This window comes from Alligator mississippiensis, chromosome 6, assembly GCF_030867095.1.
Source record: "Alligator mississippiensis isolate rAllMis1 chromosome 6, rAllMis1, whole genome shotgun sequence".
Classification (NCBI taxonomy): Eukaryota; Metazoa; Chordata; order Crocodylia; family Alligatoridae; genus Alligator; species Alligator mississippiensis.
Genome location: NC_081829.1, coordinates 89,878,035 through 89,903,774, shown reverse-complemented (window position 1 = coordinate 89,903,774; position 25,740 = coordinate 89,878,035). Strand labels below are relative to the sequence as shown.

The window sequence follows — 25,740 nt, the reverse complement described above, 5'->3', positions numbered from 1 at the left end:
TCGGGTTTCCTTTTAACAAAAAAACTTTCAAGCTCTGATGTTCACAGAGAAAAATCTGAAACTCCTGCAGGAAACACAAACTCCACGTCCATTCTTTGGAAACGTGATCTTTCACCCAACCCTGAACCTACTGGGTCCATTTCAATGAGCTGAAATGCTTGAGGTTGGCAATGCTCCTACTACATGACAGTATTTTTGTGAATGGATTAATCTAATCTTAGCTGAATTCTGGATGCACATTTTATTCTGCTTTAAATTGTGTATTTATTTTGCTTTAGATGTTTGGCATTTGGATCGCTGCACTTTTTCTGCTCGACACAGCCAAAGGTGAGACTAGATACAGACGAGGACTACCAAGTGACTGAATTCTTCTTGTTCAAACCACAATACTTCTACATATATTTTAACAAAAATGTTACAATAATAGTTTGATATGGAATGGTGGTTCTCCTTCTGAGCGATTTGTTCCTTAGTTTAATATCTTCACCATATTCACCCAGCAATTTCTCTTTAAGAAAAGATTCAACAGGCAAAAGGAAAGGGAGATAGCCCTATATCTCTGTATGGAAGAGGAGTCTAGTCCTTTCACAACTGTTTCCTGTTCAGAATAATTATTATTATTTGTTATTTGTATTGTGGTATCATTTTGGCGGCCCAAGCACAGGCTAGGACTTCACTGTGCTACATGAACACAGAACTAGATGGCCCCCACTCCAAACTGCTTACTCTCTAGCTATAAACAAGATTGAACAGGTGGCCTCCGATAGACGTACCGAGCAAACACAAGAAAACAGTGAGATGAGATTGTTCAGCATGACAGTTAATAAGTCTGACCCCTGCTATGCTTCTTTCATTTACTTTGCTATTTAATGTATAACAACTTTAAAGGCTCAACAAGATGTGTAAGGCTGAATATACAAGCATGCAGGAAATGTGTATGTGCTTCAAATGCGTGTTGCTCCTACGCAAATGCATGTTGCTTCTGTACAAATGCAGGTTGATGAGGCAATGGAAGCCAGTGACTTTAATTATTTAGGCTGTCGCTTTTCCAGTAGGTGGTCCCGATACACAAGCAAGGCATGCAGGTCTGATCTTTAATCAATAACGTGCCAAGAGCTACATAACAACAAAAATAATAATATAATCTAAGGGCATGATTCCCAAGTCCCTAAAGTGATTGGGAACTCTTAAGAAAAGCCCAGATCATTTGTAAGGTCTCAGACATACAGTGCATCTGCAGGTCCATATACCGTTTTGGTATTACTCCTGCCAGTTGTACAAAGAGTGGAATAACCTGCGTGGTTGTTGCTGCTATTAACATGTCATCATTTGCTCTCAGGCACTAGAGTACCTTTGTACTGTTTCTCTCTGTTTGGAGCAGGAACTCCTCAGGGTGCAGATACAGCAGAAAAAGGTTGGGTAAATGGCTTTTTAATGGCGACTCCCATAGATTGTCTCTCGTAATTGTATTTAAACAATAAACGTGATGAAATGACTAAGTTTTAGATGTGCACTGAATGTGTATTGCTTTGGGCACTTCTGCTTCCCTTTAAGCCTGTTGGGTAATAGAGGAAGTTATTTAATATGTGGGTTTGATAATCCATGGTATGTTGGCCGTCATGTGAAGAACTTCCCTGAACAAAGCAATCCAAAGGCATGCTTATTTCGAGGGGGTTTAGTCAGGGCTGTATATATTTTCTTCAAGGGGTGCAGCCTGCATAAATTTGCATCTCTGGAAGAAAGTTTAAAAGTAGTTAAAAAATAAAAGCACCTTCCATCTTTTTCTAGTTACCAAGCAAAGCTTAGTAGTGGCACGAAGAGCAGCTGTCCTGCCTCTGCCTTCAAACTGTGCCCTCCCCAGTAAGACTTTATACTTGCAGGAGCTGTCATACGGAGCAAAGAGTCCTGTTTCCAGCCACTAGCCGCTTTCTCTGAGAAAGGTCATAGAAACCCTGCTGGAACCAGTTATGGGATAGCCTGCCTCTACAGGACAATTATTTCTGAGCAAAACTGGCTAAAATGCAGGCTTGGTTAAATTAACTGGTTTAATTAAGAAGCAGACTTTGAGAAAACTTGTTACGGTGCCAAAGCCTTCAATCTGCCCTTTTACAGAAATGGTTCAAAATTAGTGTCTCCCCTGTGTTTAGTGGAGAAAGACAAGAGAAAACACAGCTATTCTTTTCAGGAGCAATTTGCTTAATGAGCAAAAAAGGCAGTTGAGTTTCTTTAGCCCAACGTGCACGAAGCAAGTCCTCCATCCACCTCTGTGGCCCAAAGGAAGTAGTGCAAGTCTTGCGCTCAAGGATCTCTGCCCAATGGTACCCAGGGAGTGCTTGGGATGGGTTGGGAAGAGAGACAAGGTTAAAAGATCCTCCGTGATATAGACGCTTTGGTCATCCCCATTTCCTCCAGGATATAGAGGACTTATGCTATAGTTTTGTTAGATGCACCCTTGGAGTCTGGTTGAAACCTTTGGGAACCCGACTTGTCCCCAGTGAAACTGTTATGACCTCAACAGTGTTGTTCAGAGGAAAACTAATCACCTCTCTAGAAGAGAATTCACTGCCATTTTTGAGGTCCCTGAAGCAAAGAGAAGCAAACCCCTCCGTTACCTCCTTTGAAAGTGGTGGTAGTCTCGGCTACAGAGCCAAACTGGAACCCATTTCTAATGCACCGAAACTTCGTGTGTCACAGGAAGTGACGTTTGTTATCAGAGGCTTGGCTGCTTCCCAAATAAACCACCATGGACTGGTACACTGCAAAGACCACTGACAGGCTCGCCCAGCTCTCCCGAACGAGTGAAGACCACATTCCTCCTCTACACTAGAGCCAACCCCAACAGATGCCAGGTAAGAAGAGCCAGGTCTCGTTTAAAAATTGAAAACGTTAACTACTCTTTTCTGAAAGAAAGATCTGTGTCCTTTTTCCGTGCTCTCCACCAGAACGGTCTCAGTTTGGCAGCATACACCATCCCACTATTACCTGCTGATTTCTCCCTATTCCATTGCCTTTTTCCAGGCATTTACTCCAATAAGTCACATCTATTTACACAGTATCAATTATAAGCCTCCAACAATGTCATTTTAGTGATTGAAGTCTGCTGATGTATTCCGAATGCTTATAAGCACCCCGCGTGCACTTGGCAATAAACAAAGGGTCAAACTCGTGCTTCAAGTTTACTACCCAAAGGCCAAAGCCAGAAAGGGAACTACAAAGAAAACCTGTTCTGCCACAATTTGGGCTTGACAAGCCTCCAAAGACCTGGCTCCAGTCTAGGAAGACTTTGCAGGGTAGACTTGAGGATCTGGGGTACAGCCTATGCATTTAAGCAGTGAGACTCCTAAATCACATACTCCTACTCTCAGAGGTCCTGCCTGCATGTTACTTTTAAGTAAGGCAAAATGGAGTAATGGAGGACAGGTAGAAAGGAGACATAAAGGAGAGGTTGTACAGTAGGAGAAGAGGAGGAGAAACAAGAGTACAAGGGATGAAGAGACACAGGAGAGACGGAAGGAGGAGGAGACAGATAAGGAAGATTCAAGGAGAATTAAAGAGCGTATGTACAAGAAAGGAGAAAGAAGCAGAGGAAAGGGCAGTGAAAGGGGGACAGATGGAAGGAAAGGAGGAGGAACAATTATTAACACACTTCAGCAGAGAGAGACTAAAAGAAAAATGACACTGAAAAGCACTGGAGAAAAGGCTATGGCAAGACACAGAGATATTGGGAGAGAGCCCTGAGAGAAGGGAAAGACAAATAATGAAAGCAAGGGAAATATGTTCTTTCTTTTATTTCTCGTTTAATGCAAAAGGATAAGGTATTCATTAAAACACATAAGATGCACACACTCATTATCACCCTGAAATCTACTATCTTTGGAGCAATCCTCTGAATTTCCAAGCAAGAAACCTCAGCCAGAGCAGTGCAAGGGGAGGCTAAGTGTGGAGAAAAAGGGTAGAGTTCAATGGGATTGCCCCGCTGGGACTTGGCCAAAGTGCCATTAAACTCAGTGCTGGTAGTACCATCTACTTCCATAAGAGTTAGATCAGGGTAATACTGCCCAGGCCACACCTCCTGCCAGTGTTCATGGCAGGGGGAAAAATATTGAGCTGGAAGGGACTCAAGGTATCATCCAACCTCTTGATCTAGGCAGGACCATTTTGGTCTAATGATCCCCAGACTTGCTGCATTAGCAGACAGAGGGAGACAATAAGGATTATTTATTGGTAAAGGGTAGAAAAACAAATGGAGACATGGACCTATCACTCTGGGGACTAGCCGGCCGTATGTGAAGTTTGTGCAGCGTGAAGCAGACCTATATTCATTTCAGTTGAGTGCATAATTCACTTAAGTACAACACAATGCCAGTCCCAATTTTGCGTCTGTTGGTTACTTTGCATAAGGGCATAAACCACTTTACATACATAGAAACTCTTGGGCCCATTATAATGTAAATGTACTCTGTTTAACTGCAAAATTGCTTAACCTGACTAGGAGCCACCACCTCTCTCAAGGCTTACGCACCTTGAACTGAGTAGGCCCTGTGAATATCAAGGTTGTTATTAAGGGCATGAGGTACACTCAAACAAGGTAGCAAGCTTGGATGAAGCACAAAAAACATGAATCCAGGTGGTTCTGTTAATTACCAGGCATCACAGCCAATAAGTCCCCAAAAGTGTATTTACCAGATTAAGTCCTATGTAGCCCAGGTACACCCAAGGGTGTGCCCTGATCCCAATCACAAGGACATGGTGAGAAGTGAGGGTGTTGTGGGAGGGATCACCATCACGGACACGTGGTTCCCTCCTTCCTCCATAGGGTTAGACTCTAGACAGGCTCTTAACTATTTACAATATTTATTAACATAGAATATACATAAACATAAAACTAAATATCATATACATAGATTTACACAGTGACCATTAACCAACAACCAAGGTCAAACCCTAAATAACACCGTGGGAAAAATCGCTTCCAACCACAATCTCCAGGAAAAACCAATATATACACAATAAACCCACAGCTTCCCCATCCCAGTGGGGAACCCATACTCAGTTAAAGTGTCACACGAAGTTTAACAGGGGAAAAGTGATTTTACTCCTACAAAGGAACAGTCCCTCTTTCTTTAATGCATCAATGGACCTCTACCCAGTTAGGGGACCTAGCAATCAAAGAAACTAATAGGGTGCTTTTTAGAAATTACTCTATCCTATGATAACACTATTTACCTGTCACAATAAAACAATTTCAGGAGTATCAACACAAAACAACATTTCAAATTACAAAATAAAAGGCACAGACATAAACAATCTCAATAACATCTATTCCTTAATATGGTGTCTGACCCATGGCAAGAGATGGTCTCTCTTTCAATGGGGTCCCTGGGGGTGGTGGCTCACCCCGCCCTTTCTCTGGGGTTTGCCCACCTCAAACATTTTCCACTCTGGGACCCAAGGGCCCAGTAACTCAGTAGCTGGGTGGCTAACCTGAGCAGCCTCTGCCGCTTCCTTGCTCTGCTTCCCTGCGCCACCCTGCACACTGTGAGACCTGGCTGCTTGCCGGGAGATGGGTCCTGAGCCGCTGCACTGTGGCTCCCAAGGCCCTTGCTCTGTGCGCCACCCCATGCACCGAGTGGCCTGCTAGCCCTTCAGGGCTTCAGGCTCGAGCCGCTGCTTGCAGCTTCCCAGAACCTGGGCTCCATGCTTTGAGCCGCGCACCATAACACCCGGCCACTCACCGGGGTTGCAGGCTTGAACCGCCACTTGCAGCTCCCAAAGCCTGGACTCCATATGCCGAACCACGCACCATGATGAGCCCAAGCGGTTTCACACCACTTCCAGGGCCAGGTCTCTGTGCATCATCCCTGTGCGCCATCAACAGCCCAAGTGGTTTTGCACCGCTCCCAAGGCTGCTCCTCCAGTAGCGGCTTCAGGAGCCTTGGGCCTACTGCCCGCTGGGGGAGAGCTCCCCAGCTTTTCTTGCTCCACACTTCTTAAGTCCCTCGCCACATGGCCCCTCGTGCCGGGCACGCTGCTCTTTATATACTCTTCAGGGCAGTCTACAATCAGGTCCGTGGAGCTCCTCTCCCCCTCCCCTCGGGAAAGGGGCATGGCTTCACTCCTCTTGCTGCCTCCTGATTGGTGGGTGGGCTCCACCAATCAAGCAGCAGACTCTCGAGCCTGGGACTCAACCCAAGCTACAAAAGGTAAGCCTGCTACACCTGTATAGCCTTTATCGGTCCTAAAAGGAAGCACTTAAATGGGGTAGACTACATCTACATCTGACTTCTCAAAAGGATGGTGGTGTTCAGAGTGAGGGCGCTGCCTTACACACTCAATGCATTTGCTAGACTAGGAACTACTCTGTGGCAGAAGGAAAACAGCTTCCAAAGCAATCAAGTCCCGATTCAATTAGAAGGAAATTAATAATAAAAAAAAATGAATGATAGACAATGGTGAAAAAGTGACATTTTTTGCCTTTTTACTTAATACATAACAAGGTTACAGATACTTTTTATTAAAGCAAGTTCTGATGCAACCTATGACCTTTCTCAGCCTTTCACTGCAGACAAGGCATGAGCTGAGGAACTAACATTTTCCCCCAATCACTTATTGGACTGTCCAAGTAAATACATCTTAATAAAAAACAAGTACAAATCAAAGTTTGAAAGTAAACTAAAATTCAACTAATATTTTATTCAAAAGTTAAAAGACCCGTTTCCCCTAGCAACAAATACATTTTTATCCATGGTCTCTAACCTTATAATCCTGACATTTCTTCCCTGTAGCCCACAAAGTGTTTAATAATACAAAAAGAAAGAGGGGATGAAATTCTGTCTTGTTTTTAAAGGAGTCAGAACTAGGGGTTGAGAAAGAAAAGAAAAGAAAAGAAAAATAGGACAAACATGCATGCAGCCTTCAATCTCTATCTTGTAAGTGTTATGTTCAGTGTTCATTTGATGCATTTTAATACTACCATGATTTTCTATGGCACTTTTCATGAGTACATCTTAGTATGTTATAAAGGTCAGTACCATCACCTTCATTTTATAAATGGGAAAACACAGGAACAGAATGGAAATGATATGCCAAAGGTCACCCGGTGGGGCACTGGAAAAGGAACATAACCTAGATCCCCACTGAAGGAGAGGATTCAGCTGTTTTCCTTTTTTTCTTTTTTCTTTTTTTTTTAAATACAGGAAATTTCTGCCATAAAGCCCTCAACTATCAAAGCCTCAAATTTCCGAACCAACAGGACAACTCGTTTTCTTATACATGGATATTCTACCAGAAATGACATCATTTGGCAAATAGACATGTGCAAGGTAGAATACAAGTATTTTATTTCAATGTTACTCCACTCAGGTTTAAAATTTCAGCTTCCATTCCTTTTTAACAATTCACTATGTGGTTTCCCACTAAATCATATGAATGTTAATGAACAATCATCTCAGTTTTTAAGCCCTTCATATGCTTTTTTTCATACCCAAGTTCTAAGAAATATCTTATGATTTACTGCAGAAACTGCTCGGCATTAGGGTAACTGAAAGTCAAATCCAGCCTTGTGGTTGGAACCCAGATAGCAATTCTTCTGAGAATATATCTGAAGAGAAAGCAGCTCAGTCACGTATGGTCTCCATCTTATTGTTTCTAAATAGAAGTCTGGTCCCTACCATTGTAATTGCTGAAAAAGGTCCACAAGTTGCACCATAGACTTCAATAGGACTAGTCATAGAAGAGGAGCAGAATTTCAGGTTAACATGAGCTTCTTGCAAGAGCAGTGACTAAGTTCACGGGTACGGGACACAAAATCCAGCACCATAATTGAAATGATACTCTTTCCATAGCCAACTTCAACACGTTACTAATTAAATCCCAAGCTTTACCCTCGATTACTCTTAATTTATCCTTTTCTTCCATTCTCTCGCTTTCACATACACCAGTTAATGTTTCAAGTGGAAGATGTGAACTGCATCGTCGTAGACTGGAGGGGTGGCTCAGATGTCATATACACGGACGCAGTCAGCAATATTCGAATTGTGGGGGCCGAATTGAAGTATTTAATGGACCTTCTGGAGGTAAAGATGTCTTATTTACCCACCGTTCCATGCTATGTGTAGACGCATAACCACATCATATGGGCTGTGTAGGGGAGCTTTCATTTTATATTCTTTACAGCCTCTAAAGTTCTCTCATAATAGATCTAAAAAAATACCAAGGGCATGCTTAGATCTGACTTGGCATAGACAAAAAGCAGAGTTGCTGATAACCTTATGTAAGAGAGCCGTGTTTACAGTCTCCACTCCTGCAACCACCTAGGGCACATGCTTTACCATAAATCATGACATGCCTGGAAACTTAAGCATGTGTCTAATGTTTGCAGGATCTGTGCCACAACCATGAAACACGTTGGACAGATCCTACAAACGACTTTTGAATTACCCAAATATGCCACAAGGTGGTAGTGTCTCCTTAGAAAAGGAAGCCGACCGGCCCATCGTTGGGTAGAGGTGTGCGTCAAACGTTCTTGCCTTAACTGCTCTGTATTTCATGTTGGTGCAAGTGTGAACTGAGGCTGGTGGAAGGGCACAAGCTGACTCCCCCAAAGAAGAAAGTCTAATTCATCCTCAGCACGAACACAGCACAGACAGCAATCCAAACACCCCCACCAGGGCTCACCGTCCTCACTCGAGGGAAGGGGATGGGTGTCAGGAGTACTGCAGAGCGCATGGGACATAGGAAAGTCCATTTGCTGTCCCTGCACCGATTCCAGGAGTGAGAACCAGGTTTGCTGGTGCGCACAGAAGGTAAATGTTGTACGGAGGCATGAAGCAGCAGAGGCTTTTGGGAGGGGAGCAGAATTTGTGGTCATGGCCTAGTATGCATTGGAAGTAAATTGATCATAACCAGTGTTGCCAACACTCAAAATTTTTGCGCTGTTCTTAAAGTCTACGTTTCGGGAATATGAAAAACTTAGCTCTTTCTTTTATATATATATTTATATACATACATAAGAGGAAGAGTTAAGTTTTTCATGTTCCCAAAGCGTAGACTTTAAGAATATGCCAAAAATCATGAGAGCTGGCAATCCTGCATAACCGCCGTGAGCAAGGAAGGCATTCGTCATCTCAGGACTGCTGCAGGCTCAGGGCCGCTGAATTAGATCTACATCTCCAGTTCAGATGTCCCATATATATTTCCATATAAATTAATTTGTGGGGTGCCTCTGCTGCACAAAGCATCAGATACACCTGCAGGGAACGGTGTCTGCATATAGCTCCCAACAGCCCCCGCTCCCTGTCAGTCCCCTTACCCAGTAATTATCACAAAATCACCCCCCACCATACACACACACTTTCCTCCCTCCCCTTTTTCCTGCATTTCAACAGAGAGATTACGGATACACGCCTGCCAACATCCACATTATTGGTCACAGTCTTGGAGCACATGCTGCAGGTGAAGCAGGAAGAAGGAAGAGAGGCATTGCTCGAATAACAGGTACCAGAGACTATTTCATCTTGTGAGACTAAAGAGAGGATAACGTACCCAAGGACAAGAACCCCTTGCTTTCTGATGAATCCAGAGCACACATTGTACTTGACAAGTACTACCAGAAGCAATGGCTATATGTAAAATTGGGTCTTGCCTTTTCACAAACCCTTCATCACATGCCAGAACATTGTCTTCAGTTCCCCATATCCATATGTGGCTTCAGTTGTCAGTAGGATGACTGAATTGCAGCAGAGGTTGAACTTCTTAACTGTCCCCCAACCTCTCTGAGCTCTGCTGTGTTTCTAGCCCTGCACTGTGGAAGCCAGGCAAGCTTAAGGCAAAGGCAGGAAAAACACAGCCAGCGTGGGGGACATGCCACTTGGCACAGGGCTCCACAACTCCTATCTCTGCTGAAAAATATTAGTTAACAGTAGTTGAATAAGTTAGGGACCGTTACTCGTCTTGGGGCTGCAGACTTTTAAAGCATTCAGGATTCATTATCTTATTTACTCTTAACAGTCCAGTTCAACAGTTTGTTTCAGCATTTCAAGTTGTGACCTTTCAAAAGAAAGCTATAGTAATTTCCAATCGAACATTATGCTCAATTCTAAATGATGCAGGAACAACACTGTACCTAAATCATGTCTGTGCACAATAATCAAAAAAAAAATCATGTGTTTCACTTAGAGAGAGCTAGGATTAAAACTCCAGGACTTCACCTTAAAAATAAGGGCACATTAGCATTAGAACTGAATGGGGTATTACTTCAGCTGCAAACCGGCTGTAGGCAATACTGCCTCACTGTCACTGGAGAGCACTGTGATTTATTCATATGCACAAAAGTACTGTACAAAGTCTCCATCCGCTACCGCTTAGATGCTAACCATTGTGCCTGTGCCCATCATGACAACTGCCACTGTCAGTGCCAATCTGGGTTCATAGCCCAAAATGTAGACCTTAATCTGGAAAGGTTATGATACACATGGAAACAGGGGTGGCCAATGTGCAGCGCACGTGCCACAAGTGACATAGGTGGCCCACAGTAGATCAGCGAGGGGACAGGCAATACAGCACATGGAGCAAAAAGCAGAGCACCAGATGGGGCAGGAAGCACAGAGCACGGAGATGAAAGCTGAGCGGCAGATTGAGCAGGGAGGACAGGGAGGGGAGCAGAAAGAAAAGCAGATTGAGAGGCACTCGGGGAAGGTGTGGGGCTAATTTGTGGCACGCCTAACAAAAAGGTTTTCCCATCTAGCAGAGTACACGTAATAATCACAATGCACGTTCCTTTTCTACTTAGGCTTGGATCCGGCTGGGCCCTATTTCCATTCCACGCCTCCTGAGGTCAGGCTGGATCCTTCCGATGCAGAATTTGTTGACGTCATTCACAGTAATGCTGGTCGCTTGTTTTTTGACTTTGGTAAGTTTTTGCATGGAGACCAATCCACCGAGCTTGCCAGCTGCCATTTAGAAGGCAGTCAGCACTGAACACATCACATTTTACAGCTGTTGGAATCAATCAGCCCTCTGGACATCTGGATTTTTACCCAAATGGCGGGAAAACAATGCCAGGATGTCCACTACTTCGGGAACAACCTGTAAGCCGCGATGTCAACGAGGTCATGAGAGGTAAGTATATTTCAAATATTAAATGCCTGACTGTACACAAGAGTCTGATATAAAGGCTAGGTTAATCCTTTGGATTTCTGATTGGGAATACTGGGTAATTATTAATGTTCTAGGGAAGGGAAAAGAGATCCAGTGCAGCATCTGGAGAAACATGAGTTTTAGACGCTTTAAAAGAGGGGCGAGAGTTGCTGCTGTTGAGCAAACATCACCCCTTTTGTCTGCCTGATCCTGCAGTGATGCAAGTTAGCTACCTGGCACTAACTTTGACTCCTAGTAATTCTGTTTTGTTATAGGATCAGGACAGAATCAGGCAGGCATGACAGTTAGGCCATAACAGCTTGCACATGTATGTTTTATTGTTGGTACAATTATGAAATATGAGCCCGTTTTCTGACCAACTCTTTTGAACAGGCTCCTGCATTTCACACAAGGTGCACAGACCAATGTGCTTTGCCTTCATGCCTCACTCTAGTTTAAATTACACATTCAGCAAATCATTTATGTACAGTACTATTTAGTGTTCATGCTGTCTAGCTTGAATCTACCCTCTGCCAGCTTGTGACCGTTATTTCTAGTCACTCCTGGTAGTGCTCAGGGGAACAGGGACTCTCCCAATGCCTGCTGGTCCCCTCTGACCAGTTTGTAACAGGCCACCAGATCCCCTCTCAGTCTTCTCTTGTGGAGGCTGAACAGGTTCAGGTCCCGTAGCCTCTCCTCGTAGGGCCTGCCGTGCTGTCCCCTGACCATGCGAGTGGCCCTCCTCTGGACCCTCTCTATGTTGTCCACATCCGTCCTGAAGTGCAGTGCCCAGAACTGGACACAATACTCCAACTGCAACCTGACCAGTGTCGCATAGAGGGGGAGGATCACCTCCTTGGACCTGCTTCAGATGCATCTGTGGATGCATGACAAGGTGCGGTTGGCCTTCCTGACCGCGTCCCCACACTGTCGGCCCACGTTCATTTTGGCCTCAATAATGACTTCAAGATCCTTTTCTGCCTCTGCACTGACGAGAAGGGAGTTCCCCAGCCTGTAGGTACACAGTAGGTTCTTCCTCCCCAGGTACAGCACCTTGCACTTGTTAGTGTTGAAACCCATCCTGTTCTCATCTGCCCACCCCTGTAACCTGTCTAGGTCCTATTGCAGCCTATTCCTCCCTTCTAGCATGCCCACATCCCCCCACATCTTAGTGTCATCGGCAAATTTGAACAGGGTGCTTTTTACCCCCTCGTCCAAGTCACTGATGAAGATGTTGTATAGTGCAGGCCCAAGGACTGAGCCCTGGGGACCCCACTGCCCACATCCCTCCAGGTTGAATAAGACCCGTCCACCACCACTCTCTGGGTGCAGCCCTCCAGCCAGTTAGTGACCCATCTGACTGTGTAGGTGTTGACGCCACAGTCTCCTAGTTTTTTAATGAGAATTGGGTGAGAGACAGTGTCGAAGGCCTTCCTAAAGTCCAGAAAGACTATATCTACCGTGACACCTGCATCTAGAGATTTGGCGAATCGGTCATCAAAGGCCACCAGGTTGGTCTGACAGGACCTGCCTCTAATGAACCCGTGTTGGTTGCCCCTAAGCATAACCTCCCCTGCTGGCCCCTCGTGGACATGCGCCAGGATCATTTTCTTAAAAAGCTTCCCCAGGATCGAGGTAAGACTAATGGGCCTATAGTTTCCTGGGTCCTCCTTCCTCCCTTTTTTGAAAAAGGGAACCACATTGGCCCGTTTCCAGTCCTCTGGCACATCACCACATCACCAGAGGGTTAGTTGTCAGAGGGGAGATTTTAAAAGATAAAACCCTCCTGAGTTAGACTGCTAGAACACTATACAAAAGCAAGAAGCACATTAAGCCACGATGGTCCACAATTATTTCCGAGAAACACAGATGTGGAAATTTTAACACAGTTCAGTTGTCATAGATAATAATAATGTATGAACAATATCGTACACAGACTTCAGTGAAATCTTCACCGCATCAACTGCTACTGATTTCATAGCAGCTAAATTTTACCGTTTACCTGGATTAGTCTCTATTTTCCAAGCTGAATCAAGCGCTAGGTAAACCTAAGACACAATTCATAAAATCTAGACATATATATACATATATACACATATACATGTACATGTCTCTCTCTATATCTATACATCTTTATCTATATATTGTTTTTAAAGTCTAGATTTTATAAATTGTGTCTTAGGTTTGCCTGGCACTTTACAGAGAGGAGGAAGATAGTGCTTGCTCCATTTGAGGTAGGAAACTTGTTCTTGATAGCACCTATTGACCCTAGTGCTAGACACTCATAACAGTATATTTAAAGAAAAAAATGCAGCTGTCACAAACAATATTGACCAAACCAGGAACAAGCTGCAGAACATCTTGATATTTTGTTCGTTTCCCTGTATCACGGGTGTCAAAGGATACAGGCTTTGTAGTGTTTAAAAAAAAAATACTACAGGCCACTGAACTTACAACAGTTACTAAAACCCCTCTTATGTTCAGAACAGAGAAAATAGGAAAATAGCAGTCATTTGAGATGCTGCTTTGTAGTAACATTTGGCAAATGGTGACTCTCACAGTGATTGCTAAATACTTTCAAAACGCTGTCCTTACTTTAGCCTTCAAAACACTGAATAGAAACCCTGCAAAAGCCGCTCTGACAGCCACAGACAATCGGACCGATGCGGATAGGGTTCTGCAGGGGCACTGGAACGCATTTGGATGGATCTATTTGCTGGATCAATAACTGGCTCCTGTCCATCCAAAACATAACAGATGAGTTTGAGCCAGTCTTTCAGGAAGGTCAACATGAACACATTTTTAAAAGTGTGAAAAAAAAACACCACATTTTTAAAAGTTTCTTAAAAAAAAAAAAAGAGATACAAGAAACCACTGTTTTCCCAATTCTTTTGGAACAGAAAAATCCAAGTGTCTTCGTTGTGTTGTATGTTTCACGACCATGAAAACCGATAGCCTGAATCATTATTTAATGATTATTTTCCCCAGAACTCAGGACCACTGGATGTGCACATGTAAGAAGTCTCTGGTATTATTCTGAAAGCATTATATCTCCCAATGGATTTCTTGGATATCCCTGTAGATCCTATCAGACCTTTTTATTAGTAAGTATATCAAGCAAAACTCAAAATGCCAAAGACTTAAAAACTGAAAGAGGCCAAAGGACAAGGAGGAGCCCAATGATTAGACACAAAACACTTCATAGAAATGAGGTTAAAAAGACAGTGCTGTTTAGAGGGATGAATAAGACATGAGATGACAATGGCCTATAAAATAATGAACGTTAGAGAGAAAGGAAGTCAGGTCCTCTTACTACCCTCTCTCACCATGCAGGAATAAGGGAACATACACTTGGATTGAAATAAGGCATATTTTAAAACTGGAAAAACTATTTAGGTTTGTTTAAAAATGCCTAATTTCACTGGAAGAATGCACTGCCAACAAGCATTACCAAGACCCAGCTCTTAGCAGACATTATAAAAATAAGGCATGTCCACAGCTGCTTAGGAGAGGATAAACAATCACATCTACAGAAGACACACAGTTATGCATAAAACAGCCTGTAAATACCTAAAACTAGGAAATCAATGGGCATTCATGGTATTCACTGGACAGGACTGGGCCTTTAATGAACAAATTCTTGAGGCTAATGAACAAAATAAAGTCCATCATTCTTCTCCCATTTCTTCACAAAAGGAATTATTATATTAATGCTGAAACTTGATCACTCTTTGCAACGGTGTTGGGAGTTTGATGTTATTCAGCACTAGAATGATAATGAGTGCACTTCTGTACGCTGCGTACTTTCAGTTCTGAGAAAAGAATCCCATCAATAGCAGAATAAACGACAGAAATGAGCATAGTGCGACTTAAGCCGCTTATTTTAATGTCCAAATACCTACTACTGCAAAGAATGCCAATGTTCCCAACATGTAAAAAAAAAAATTCTACTTCCTTAGCAAGACAATATCTTTCTTCTTTCCTATTAAAATTAAATGACAAACATAGGATCATAGAATAGTAGGGCTGAAACCAGGGCAGGGTAGCAGAATTAGTCAAAGGCGGCAGGGGTAGTGGAAAGTTAGTCTCTAAGACTGCCTACAGACATGCTGGTTCATGTTCTAGTTAGAACGCTTTGGAGCAGACTCGACTAACTGGACATTTATACGCATACTTTTTTGCCCTGCAACTCGCCAGAGGTCCATCACTTCGAAGCAGACTTGATTAATCGCACACATGAGCCGAGGCCAACCATGCTGCGATGCACGCGGTTGTACAAGCGGTGAAATACGTGTCAGCGCACAGAAAATGGTGGTAGTGCACTTTTGAACTAAAGCACCTCTGATGTGTTTTAGTTCAAAACTGCACCGCTGCCATTTTCTCAGTGCTGACACGCATTTTGCCACTTATACAACTGCAAGCCTTGCAGCCCTGGGAGCTTTTCAAAGCGCCTGGCGCTGCGGTGCTTGCGTGTGTAAAAATGCCTATCCACTCTGCTCCATGTGCTAATTTGAATTACTCCAGCATCACCGCACCATCGCATGTATTAAGCCCTCCTTCCCCACCTCCCTTGATGTTTAAAATGACCGTGGGGGCGCTTTATCGTGGGGGCCTCATCGAATGAGCATTAGTTAAAGTGCCCCTGGCATTTTAAAATGCAGGGGATCTTAATACACATGATAGTGAGCCATTTTAATTAGAGCAACTGTTGGGTAGCCGCTCTAATTAATACAGCCCCTCCCCAGCCCTGAGCACATGTATAGGCCACCTGAGGTGCCACCCCTGTCCTGTCTTCTGCCTGATTTCAGCCTAACACTGTTAACTATCTCCCTTACTAGTATGGTTGGAAAGGACCTCAGGTGGCCATCTACTGCAGGCCTCAGCTCTAGGCAGGATCATAACTGATAAAATCATCCCATACAAATGTCTGTCTAATCCAGAGATTGTCAGCCACAATGCCATGGCATCCTGGCATGCCTTGAGATCCTTTCCAGGGTGCTGTGGGGTGCCACACAATGTTAGCACTGTTAAGCGTGCAAACATGATTCATAAAAGAAACCCAGACATTTTAAACAAGAATCTGTAGTTTTAAAAATATCCTGAGCTGTTGTGGGGTTTCTGAGTGCTTTGCAACAGAAGAATTGTTCTGTTTTTTGACTATGGAAAAATAATAAGTGAAACCTAAGAGCTGGCATTTTTTGAAGGATACCTTGAGTTTAATGAGGGGAGCCAACCTAAATTTCTTTTGCTACAAGTTTAGACCATTGCTCCTTGTCCTGCCCCCTGAGGCCACTGGGAATAGTCCACCTCCCTCTTCCATACAATGAGCCTTCAGGTACGGGAAGACTTATCAAATCCTGCCTCCAGTCTTCTCTTCTCCAGGCTAAAAAAATCCTAGATCTTTCGACTTTTCCTCAAATTCATAAATCAAGCTCCCCAAGCCTCTAGCCATTTTGTTGCTCTCTTTTGGATTCTAATTTGTCTGTTCCTTTCTTGAAGTGAGGTTCCCAAAGCTGCACAAAGTAGTCCAGGGGAGGCTTTACTAGTGCTGAACAGAGATGAAGAAGCACTTCCCTTGACTTGCCGATGTTTCCATTACCATAGTGTGCAACAAGAGCACACTTTTGGCTTGTATCCAGCTTATGGTCCACTGTGACCCCCATGTCCTTTCCTGCTCTACTGAAGCCTAGTGGGACGTTCCCCAGTTTGTACGTATGCTTGCAATTGTGCTTTCCCAAGTGTCTGACTTTACATTTGTCCTTGTTAGATTTCATTGGATTGATTTTGGACTACTTCTCCAGTTTCTCAAGGTTATGCTGTAACTTAGCTCTACTCTCTGCAACTCCACCCAACTCAGCAAACCTGCCAAGCTGCTCTCAATCCTACCCTCTAAATCATGACTGAAGATATTAAACAATACCAGGAAAGACACCTTGGAAACCACACATGACACTTCCTCCCAATAAGATATTAAGCTATTAATGACTGCACATTAAGCAGGATGATCCATCCAGCTGTGTACCCACCTTCCAGTACTCTCATCTAGTCTGTACTTCTATAGCTTACTAAATGTCATGGGAGACCATGTCAAAAGGCTTGCTAAAGTCAAGGTATATTAGATCCACTGCTCTCTCCCCATTCATTGAGCCTGTCATCTTATTGGACAGGAATATCTTAATCCTGCCATTTGATGAAGTTCAGCACTGAGAAGTGTGAAGAGCTCCAATGAGGACAAACAATCCCCAATATACTTACAGGTTCAGTGGCACTCAGCTGACTAGCACCACGACTGAAAGGGACCTAGGGGTCATAACAGACTACAGTATGAGCATGAGCCATCAGTGCGATGCTGTAGCCAGCAGTGCAAACAATACTCTGGCATGCATCAACCGATGCATCTCAAGCAAAACCAAGGAAGTGATTCTTCGGCTTTACTCAGCATTGGTGAGACTGCAGCTGGAGTACTGCATCCAGTTCTGGGCGCCGCACTTCAACAAGGGCATGGAAAAGCTTGAGAGAATCCAGAGAAGGGCCACCCATATGATCAGAGACTTGCAAGGCAAGCCATACAAGGAAAGGCTGAGGGACTTGGGACTCTTCAGCCTAAAAAAAGAGAAGGCTGAGAGGGGACTTGGTAGCAGCTTACTGCTCCATCAGGGGAGTACATCAAGGGCTTGGTGAACAAAGTGTTCACCAGGGTTGTCTTGGGGAAAACCAGGAGTAATGGCCACAAACTCCTGGAACACTGTTTTAGGCTTAATACTAGGAAAAACTTCTTCACAGGTAGGGTGTCCAGACTGTGGAATAAGCTCCCTCCAGAGGTGGTGCAGTTGCCTACCCTGGAAATCTCCAAGAGGAGACTGGATGGTCACCTTGCTGGGGTCACCTGACCCCAGTTGTCTTCCCTACCTAGTGCAGGGGGGCTGGACCTGATGATCTTGCAAGGTCCCTTACAATCTATGAAACCCTCCCAAGGACCCTCTGTGGTTAGGAGTTTTTATCCCTATTTGACAGATGAGGAACAACTGGTATAAGGTAAATTTAAAATGAATTACTCATTATCACTGAAAACCTGCAGCAGCCTAAGTCCAAGTCTAGTAATGTAAGTAGACCATGCTTCCTTCCTACAGGAACAGGAATATTATTTGACCTCAAAAATACAGACATACTACAGCCCCACTTTGTAAAATGCACAACTTAGCTTGGACTCAATACTGACCAAGATATCCAAACTCCCAGCATCCTTACTAATCGATGTTCTTCCATGTAGGGATCTTGCTTCCCATGTCCCCAGGAAGGCTGCCCAATGATGGGCCACTACGCAGATATGTTTCCTGGAAAAACCAAGAAAGAATTCCAAATGTTTTATTTAAACACAGGGTCTTTTCCACCATATGCTCGTAAGTGCTCATTCTGACTACTATAATTTAACGTTATTTCCCTCTTATTTTATTTTACTGTTATTAACTATTATTTTATCTACTGTTATTGGTCCCCAATCTAGCAATGAGCTCTATCAGGGTAACTACCTGCATACGTATGCAGAATTCTCTTGAAGTCAATGGTTGGCGTTCCTGAAACTCATTGCAAGAAACAGGCTTTCAAATGTCCAAAAGAAGCACGTCATGAATTTGCTCTTAATTTATTTAGTTGTTGGGAACTATTATACAAGCAATTCAATTAACAGTGGTCTCTTCCAAGTCAATAGTTTTGCCATGTTCTGTGAGATATTTAAATATTTAATGATCTCAGATATTTATAGAGCTGGAAAAAAATGTCCCTGTTCAACATTTGCAATATGTCAAAGCAACCTAAACTGCATTGCAGCTGTTGGACATTTTTTCTAAAATTGGCTTATTTCACAAAGTATCTGCAAAATTCATCAAGGCATAGCTACAAAAAAATTAATGTTTTAATCTGTGATTAAAACAGAATCAGCTTCTGAGGTGGTAATTGTGGAAATTCATTAATTAAAGCATTATTGCCATAACTAGTATTAGACATAAAAGGGAATAAATCAGAAGATGTGTGTCAGGAATTGATGACAGCTATTTACTAAACAGTGGAGTATGAAAGAAAAATGGCAATAACGTGTATAATGCTTCATTTTTAAATGGCAAAAAAACCCCTCAGAAAATTAAAGTATTTGGGTGTAGAGAATGTGGTCATTTCTGAAACCAGGAGAAACACATTATTTTAAGCTGGCTAGTACATGGAGGTGATACATCCTATCCTAACTCCCAATCTTGTCTTTGCAAAGTGGGGGAAGGAGTCTCTTGGTCAGTGCAATAATTCAAAAAAACTTCTCAAAATGTGTGCTGCTTGAAGTCTGTCTTTCCATAAGAACATGAATACAATAGTCCCCGACCCTCCCCAGACTCCGCTGTTGTACGTGAAGTGCACCGCTGACTTCTACAAATCTCGGCACAGGTATAGGGGGGAAAAAAAACCCTGAATCTGTCTGGCTTGTGTAACAGAATCCTAGTATCAATGAGACAGTTTTGCTCTACTATATGAAAACTTTAGCTCATTTCTAACATCAGTTAGCCTGCTCTCCTAAAAAATTGTTTTTGTTCAGAGTCTTTGAAGGCCATATTTTTGGAAGAGGAGAGAAATTTTGTTTGCACAGCGAAATCCATTTTTTTCCCAGCTAATTAGATTTTCCTTGTGTGTAGGTTGCAGGAAAAAGATAAATGTCAAAGTATGCACAACACAAACCATGTGGGGGTCTATACATACCGGCCTGACTGGAACCAATACATTCAGAAGGGACTACATGATGTTCAAGTAAGTTGGGCATTACAGTGAAAAAGTTGGCTCTCGACAATATTATTCTACTAAAAGGCACCAAGCAGTTATTTCCACCTATTTAATCTTGTTATACCGATCATTTTTAATAGTAATAAAAAAAAAAGAGAAGGGTGCTCAATATTTCCGAAACTATCTATTTAGACTGAAAGGTGTTCGTATTTCTTGTGCACTCTCTGCTTATATTTTTCTGAAATTGATGTTTGTTGAGAAAGAGGAAGGACTCTGTGCTATGCCTAGGTCAGGGAACAATTTTGTGCTGATATGAAACAGGCGGCCACTTGGTGGAGATGTTACAGTGGGGAAGGACTGTGTACTATGCTATTGCACAACTGAGCCTCTCTCAAGAAATGTACCACGTGGTATGCTGCAAAGCTGGAGCCCGCTTCTCACTTATATCAGGAAGCATGAGTTCTGTTCTACACCCCAATCCAGGTATTTTTTATATGAAAGAGTGGATTTCAACCTCATTCCTGCAGAGGCACACTGTAAAGATTTCAAGCACCAGTTTCTCTGGATTTTAGATTCTGCCATCTTTCTGGCCTTTCCCACAAAACACTTGACTGCAGATGCACCATACAGAAAATCTAATGAAAATACCTTAGTTAAATTTGAAGTAGTAAGGTGCGCTTAGTTGAAGTAAATGCAGATTCATAGTCATAGATTAGTCATAAAGAAGTAGGGCTGCAAGGGACAGGTCATCTAGGTCAACCCTCCAATGACAGGTCATCTAGGTCAACCCTCTGCCTGAGGGAGGATCATCCCTATCCAAACCATCCCATAAGCATAACCTAAACCACCATAACCATAATCTAAACTCTACGTAACACTACTATCAGCCCTGACACAACATAGGCCTATGCCACAAGTAAAGCAGGGGAACCACAGCCACCAGTGTCCTGCTTCCACAATTGTCAATATATGCTCAAGAGGTCCCCCATAGGGGGCCACACCCCTTGCTACAAAGGAGGGCAAACCCCTCCACAGTCCATACCAATTTGACCATGTAATAAAATCCCTTCTGGACCCCAAATATGGCGATTGGTCTGACCCCGAGCGGAGGAGCAGGACCCTATAGCCAGGAATATCCAGCTTTGGTTCCAGCAGGACCATTGGCACTCCCCAGTCGAAGTCCCCAGTCTTGGCTATAGCCAACACCCAATGTCTCTGGGAAAGCTTAAAACCAACCTGAAACACATAGCAATAAAACTGGGAGGGGGAGGGACGGACACGACACAACCAGCAAAGCCCAGACGCATGGAAAATACCCATGGTAGAATATAGGTATGGCTACACCTAAATCCTCCCTGACCAGTGATTGTCCAACCTCTTCTTGAACACCTCCAGTGATGGAGAGTCCACAACTTCCCTAGACAGTCTATTCCACTGCCTCACTATTCTCACAATGAAGAAGGTTTTTTTTCCAGATATCCAATCTAAACTTACTTTGCTGCAACTTCAAGCCATTGGTCCAAGTCCTTTTTTCTGCAGCAAGAGAGAAGTGCCTTTCCTCTTCTTTATGGCATCCCTTCAAGTATTTGAAGACTGCCATCATGCCCCGTCTTAAGTGCCTATTCCACAAGCTGAACATGTCTAGCTCCTTCAGCTTCTCCTCATACAACTTGCTTTCCAAGCCCTTGATCATCTCTGTAGCCTACCTCTGGACCCTTTCTAACTTCTCCACATCCTTTTTAAAATATGGAGCCAGAAATGCACACAGTAGTCCAGATGAAGCCTAACCAGTGCCAAGTAGAAAGGTGCTATCACTTCCCATGTCTTGCATCTAAAACTTCATTGGCCTTTTGTGTGGCTATATCACAGGGCAGACCCCACATTGACTCTGTGATCTATCGAGACTCCAGAGTCCTTTTCCATAGAGCTGCCATCCAGCCAGGTGTCACCCATTTTGTTTTTGTTTTTTTATTATTCCTCTTGAGATGTAGCACCCTGCATTTGTCTGCATTGAACTTCATCTAGTCAGCTCTAGTCCAACTTTCCAATCTGTCAAGACCCTTCCGAATTGTGCTCACATCCTCCAATGTGTTCACAATCCTTCCCAGTTTCGTGTTGTCCCAAAACTTGCTCAAGAAGCTTTCTATGCCAGTAGGCAAATAATAATAAACACACTGAACAGCACCATGCCCAGGACAGACCTTTGTGGGACTTCACAGAAGACCTCCTGCCATTCTGATATGAACCCATTAATAATTACCCTTTGCTTGCAGCTATTGAGCCAGTTATCTATCCATCTTGCAGTAGTTTTATCTAGCCCACATTTCTCCAATTTATTTATGAGAAGGTTGTGGGGAACCTTGTCAAAAGCCTTGTTGCAGTCAGATACACTATATCCACAGCCTTCCCTTCATGTACCCAAGTACTAACTTACTTTGTCAAAGAAGGAGATCAGGTTTGACACCTTTAGTTTTTCATAAATCCATGTTGGCTCTCTGCAAGCAGCTTTTCTGCCTCCAGATGCATGCAAATGGCCTTCCTTAGGGTATGCTCCAGCACCTTCCCAGGTATTGGGGTAAGGCTAATCAGCCTGTAGTTCCCCAGGTCCTCCTTCTTGCCTTTTTCAAAGAGGGGCCCTATATTGGTCCTTTTCCAATCCTCTGCTATGTAGCCCATCTCCCACAACATCATGAAGATCAATGCCAAGGGCTCCAAGAATCTCCTCTGCCAGCTCTTTCAGGACCCTGGGATAAAGCTCATCCAGCCCTGCTGACTTGAATTTACTGAACCCCAACAAAAGCTCTCTGTCTCTTTTGTTACCTCATCCTTCAGCTTGCCCCCTTCCTTATCTGAATAATCCCCATTAGGTGTCTGGCAGCCTAATTCCCATTAATTCTTTTTGGGAAGACTGTCTTATTTGAGGATAGCTCTCATTTTCCAGAAATGTAACCAAGAACACAGCTGATGGCAACATCAAACAAAATCTGTCTAATCCACTGAGTTGGGAAAGTCGTTGGGAATGAAGGCATCTACCTAATTTTCATAAATCTCACTGGGTATCTACCTGCACCATTAAACAGGCATTTGTGTATTTGGCTTATAGGGTAAAAGCTTCCTGGGCCTTGCTCCCTACAGTTTAGGATTTTCCCCAAGCCAAAGCACATGGTGGGTTCCCAACCAATAGTAAGAAAAATTGTTAAAGGCCACTCAGTCCTAAGGGCTTTCCCTAACATGCAGCTCAGTGTTGGTGAAAGAAGAAGGGATAAGACCACAGGATTCCCCATCACCATACAACGGCAAGCCTGGTGAGGGAAAAAAAGAAAAAGAGTTGGTTCCCCAGACCCACAACACCTTTGTGAGGCAGGACTCTAGCCAGGGAGATGAGTTTCTCCTATCAGCACAACACCGACTTGAATGAGTGAGTCAACCCCAACATCAGTAAGGGGCTCTAGGTTTAAAACATAAAAAAAGTGATGAGAAGGGTGTTTGGTAGTTTAAGGGGAGACAGAAACAAGTCAAAGTTACACAAAGGAGGATGACTAATGGTCCCAGAGATGTTTTCATGTCTTGCACCATGTGATGACCGAGAAAGAAACTAGGGCTAGAAAAAGAGAGCAGCTCAGACTGAGCAAGGACCAGGCAGTTTCTCTAACCCAGGCTTCTCTGCTAGTCCTGCCCACAGATATTAATTTGTTTCTGCTCCCTACTAGATTTTCCCTCAAATTTCTGCTAAACAGTGGGTGGTCCCATACAATTTTGTATTCAGAATTATTCCAAGCCTGAGAGTCTTTAATAATGTACTTAAGCCAAGGGGAACATCTGTAAGGCTAAAGATTACTGCCAGGAATAAGTTTTTGCATGGTTTGAATACCTGTTATATGTATAAAGTACTCACCTTTGGATGTTCAGTGCATAACTTTTCTGGGCACCATAATGAACCCAGCAAGCTACTTACCTCTCTGTGATCCCAAGTCCCCATCTGTCAGGGAAGGATACTACTATTTGATCACCTGACAGAAGCATCGTGATGGTTTAATTAATTACTCATCTGCTGAGAACTTAAGTTCCTGAGATGAACAGCATCACGTAAAAGTGAAGAGCATTATCCTCACTGGAACACTCCCATGCAGCCTCCAGGTCGTTTCTGAGCCTATATTTTGAAGCACTCATCTTTTTATTCACTGCCTGTTCCTAATTCATTCTAGTTTTCTACATTTCATATTTTGGCCATCTGTCCACAGGATGGCCAAAATCTACAGTCACCATCTTAGGGCAAAGTCAACATCATACTCGAAGACCTCCGCGAGGTCCAGTCACTGAAATGAAGCACCACGTTAACGTGCGTTTCAGCTGCACCCGAGAACTTTTGAATAAAGAGATACAGACTCAGCGGAGGTTTTCTCAATTCACTTCCAACTTCCTCGTGGTTGATAACCTTAGCAAGTAGCTAGTGCAACTCCTGAAGCCATCTTGAATGACTCGTTCATCAGCTCTCCAAGAAAAATCTCCATTCAAAGTTTGATTTGTCTGTTAGCAATTCCCTTTTATAATGCATTCAGCAATTGGGTAAAATGTAATATTCATGACAGCAGTATTGTTGGGACCTCTTAGTATATCACAATACCCCCATGCTCCTTGTTGATTATGCTGTGTTGTGTAAGAATGTCTTTTCACCATGTTGAAAGGTAGCACAGTATCATTTCCATACTTTTCCTTTGGCAGTGGACTCTTCAACTCTGGCAACAATTTTACACGCTATTTTGATACAGATATTTGCACCGATATTACAAAAGTTGAATTTTTCTGGCGAAAAAATCCAGAGTGTGTATGCAGGGGCAACGTGGGAGCAGAAACAGTCACAATACAATTAGGAGAAAATGGGCTTACGTAAGTACAGAAGGACTGGTGTGAAATGTAGTTACACCTAGAGTTGAATTTGCAAATTTACATCTATTGTAACCTGTTCATGACAAGAACTGAGTCTCATACAGGAAATTAATATTCACATTTCAACCAAGTCTAGGGGCACTCGATCCATTATGAATATTACTGCCAAGAGTGTCCTGTGCTTTCTTCAAGGGATGTCTGAGGACAAGAGTTCAGATCAGAGTTCTGGCTTGGAGCTAGACGTGTTCATGAGAAAGTTAAACATTTCCCTCTGGGACTAAAAATTGTCCATGCTTTATCTGGGCCCACAGGTGAATGTGTTTTGGAACACACCTAGGCATCCTTTAACATCATTCTTTGAAACTTTTTATTTAAAAAATACAATTAAAAAAACCCCCAAACGTTTGATACAACACAAAAAGGATAATCAGGCTTCATGTTTAAGTGCAGCTGCTGTTTTGAAAATTTCCAATGGTACAGAAAAACATTTTGTTTTGTTCCTAGGTCTACATTTTGTGGCCAAGGACCCGTACAGAGTACAACTTGGCAAACTCTTCCACGTTGCTGAAGCATGGATGAACATATTGTACTTGTATTGACTGTGGGCACAGTACAGAGAATAATAGAATCTTCTTTTGTTTTCTCATTTATAAACTCTTTTCAGCTTATGCGCTCTCAGTAGATACTCAAACTATTTCCTCAGTCCTCTGCAGAAGCACTTTGTTTCTGAACTCATGTCTACATTTCTATCCATGGTGTAATGGAGCTTTAGTCCTAAGAACCTCAGGTTATGATGAGAGAACATAAAGAGATATGCTAGGAGTACTCCAAACCCATGGTTCAGTTATGGGAACAGGAAATATAATAAAATGGGGAAAAGATGGTCTTTAACCCTTAGCACACCGGAGTGCACTGAGCAAGCATGGACTCTTCCATTAGAGTCTGCCTACAGCATTA

General features: G+C 43.1%; 1 protein-coding gene across 1 annotated transcript; it reads left to right on the top strand.

Annotated features, from left to right (window-relative positions):
• Positions 1-278: 278 nt before the first annotated feature.
• Positions 279-24,343, top strand: LOC102567748 (pancreatic lipase-related protein 2). The gene is made up of 8 exons (XM_006262706.4): positions 279-327; positions 2,695-2,849; positions 7,197-7,322; positions 7,941-8,075; positions 9,387-9,495; positions 10,790-10,909; positions 10,996-11,118; positions 24,138-24,343. Exons 1-8 carry the CDS (start codon positions 279-281, stop codon positions 24,341-24,343), a joined length of 1,023 nt encoding a protein of 340 aa, XP_006262768.2.
• Positions 24,344-25,740: the final 1,397 nt, after the last annotated feature.

Excerpts from the sequence above, each read along its gene's own strand:
- LOC102567748 (XM_006262706.4), top strand. The coding sequence starts at position 279 with ATGTTTGGCATTTGGATCGCTGCACTTTTTCTGCTCGACACAGCCAAA. Across the intron at positions 10,910-10,995 it reads TCGCTTGTTTTTTGACTTTG|CTGTTGGAATCAATCAGCCC; the intron begins GTAAGTTTTTGC and ends CACATTTTACAG. Across the intron at positions 11,119-24,137 it reads TGTCAACGAGGTCATGAGAG|GATGGCCAAAATCTACAGTC; the intron begins GTAAGTATATTT and ends ATCTGTCCACAG.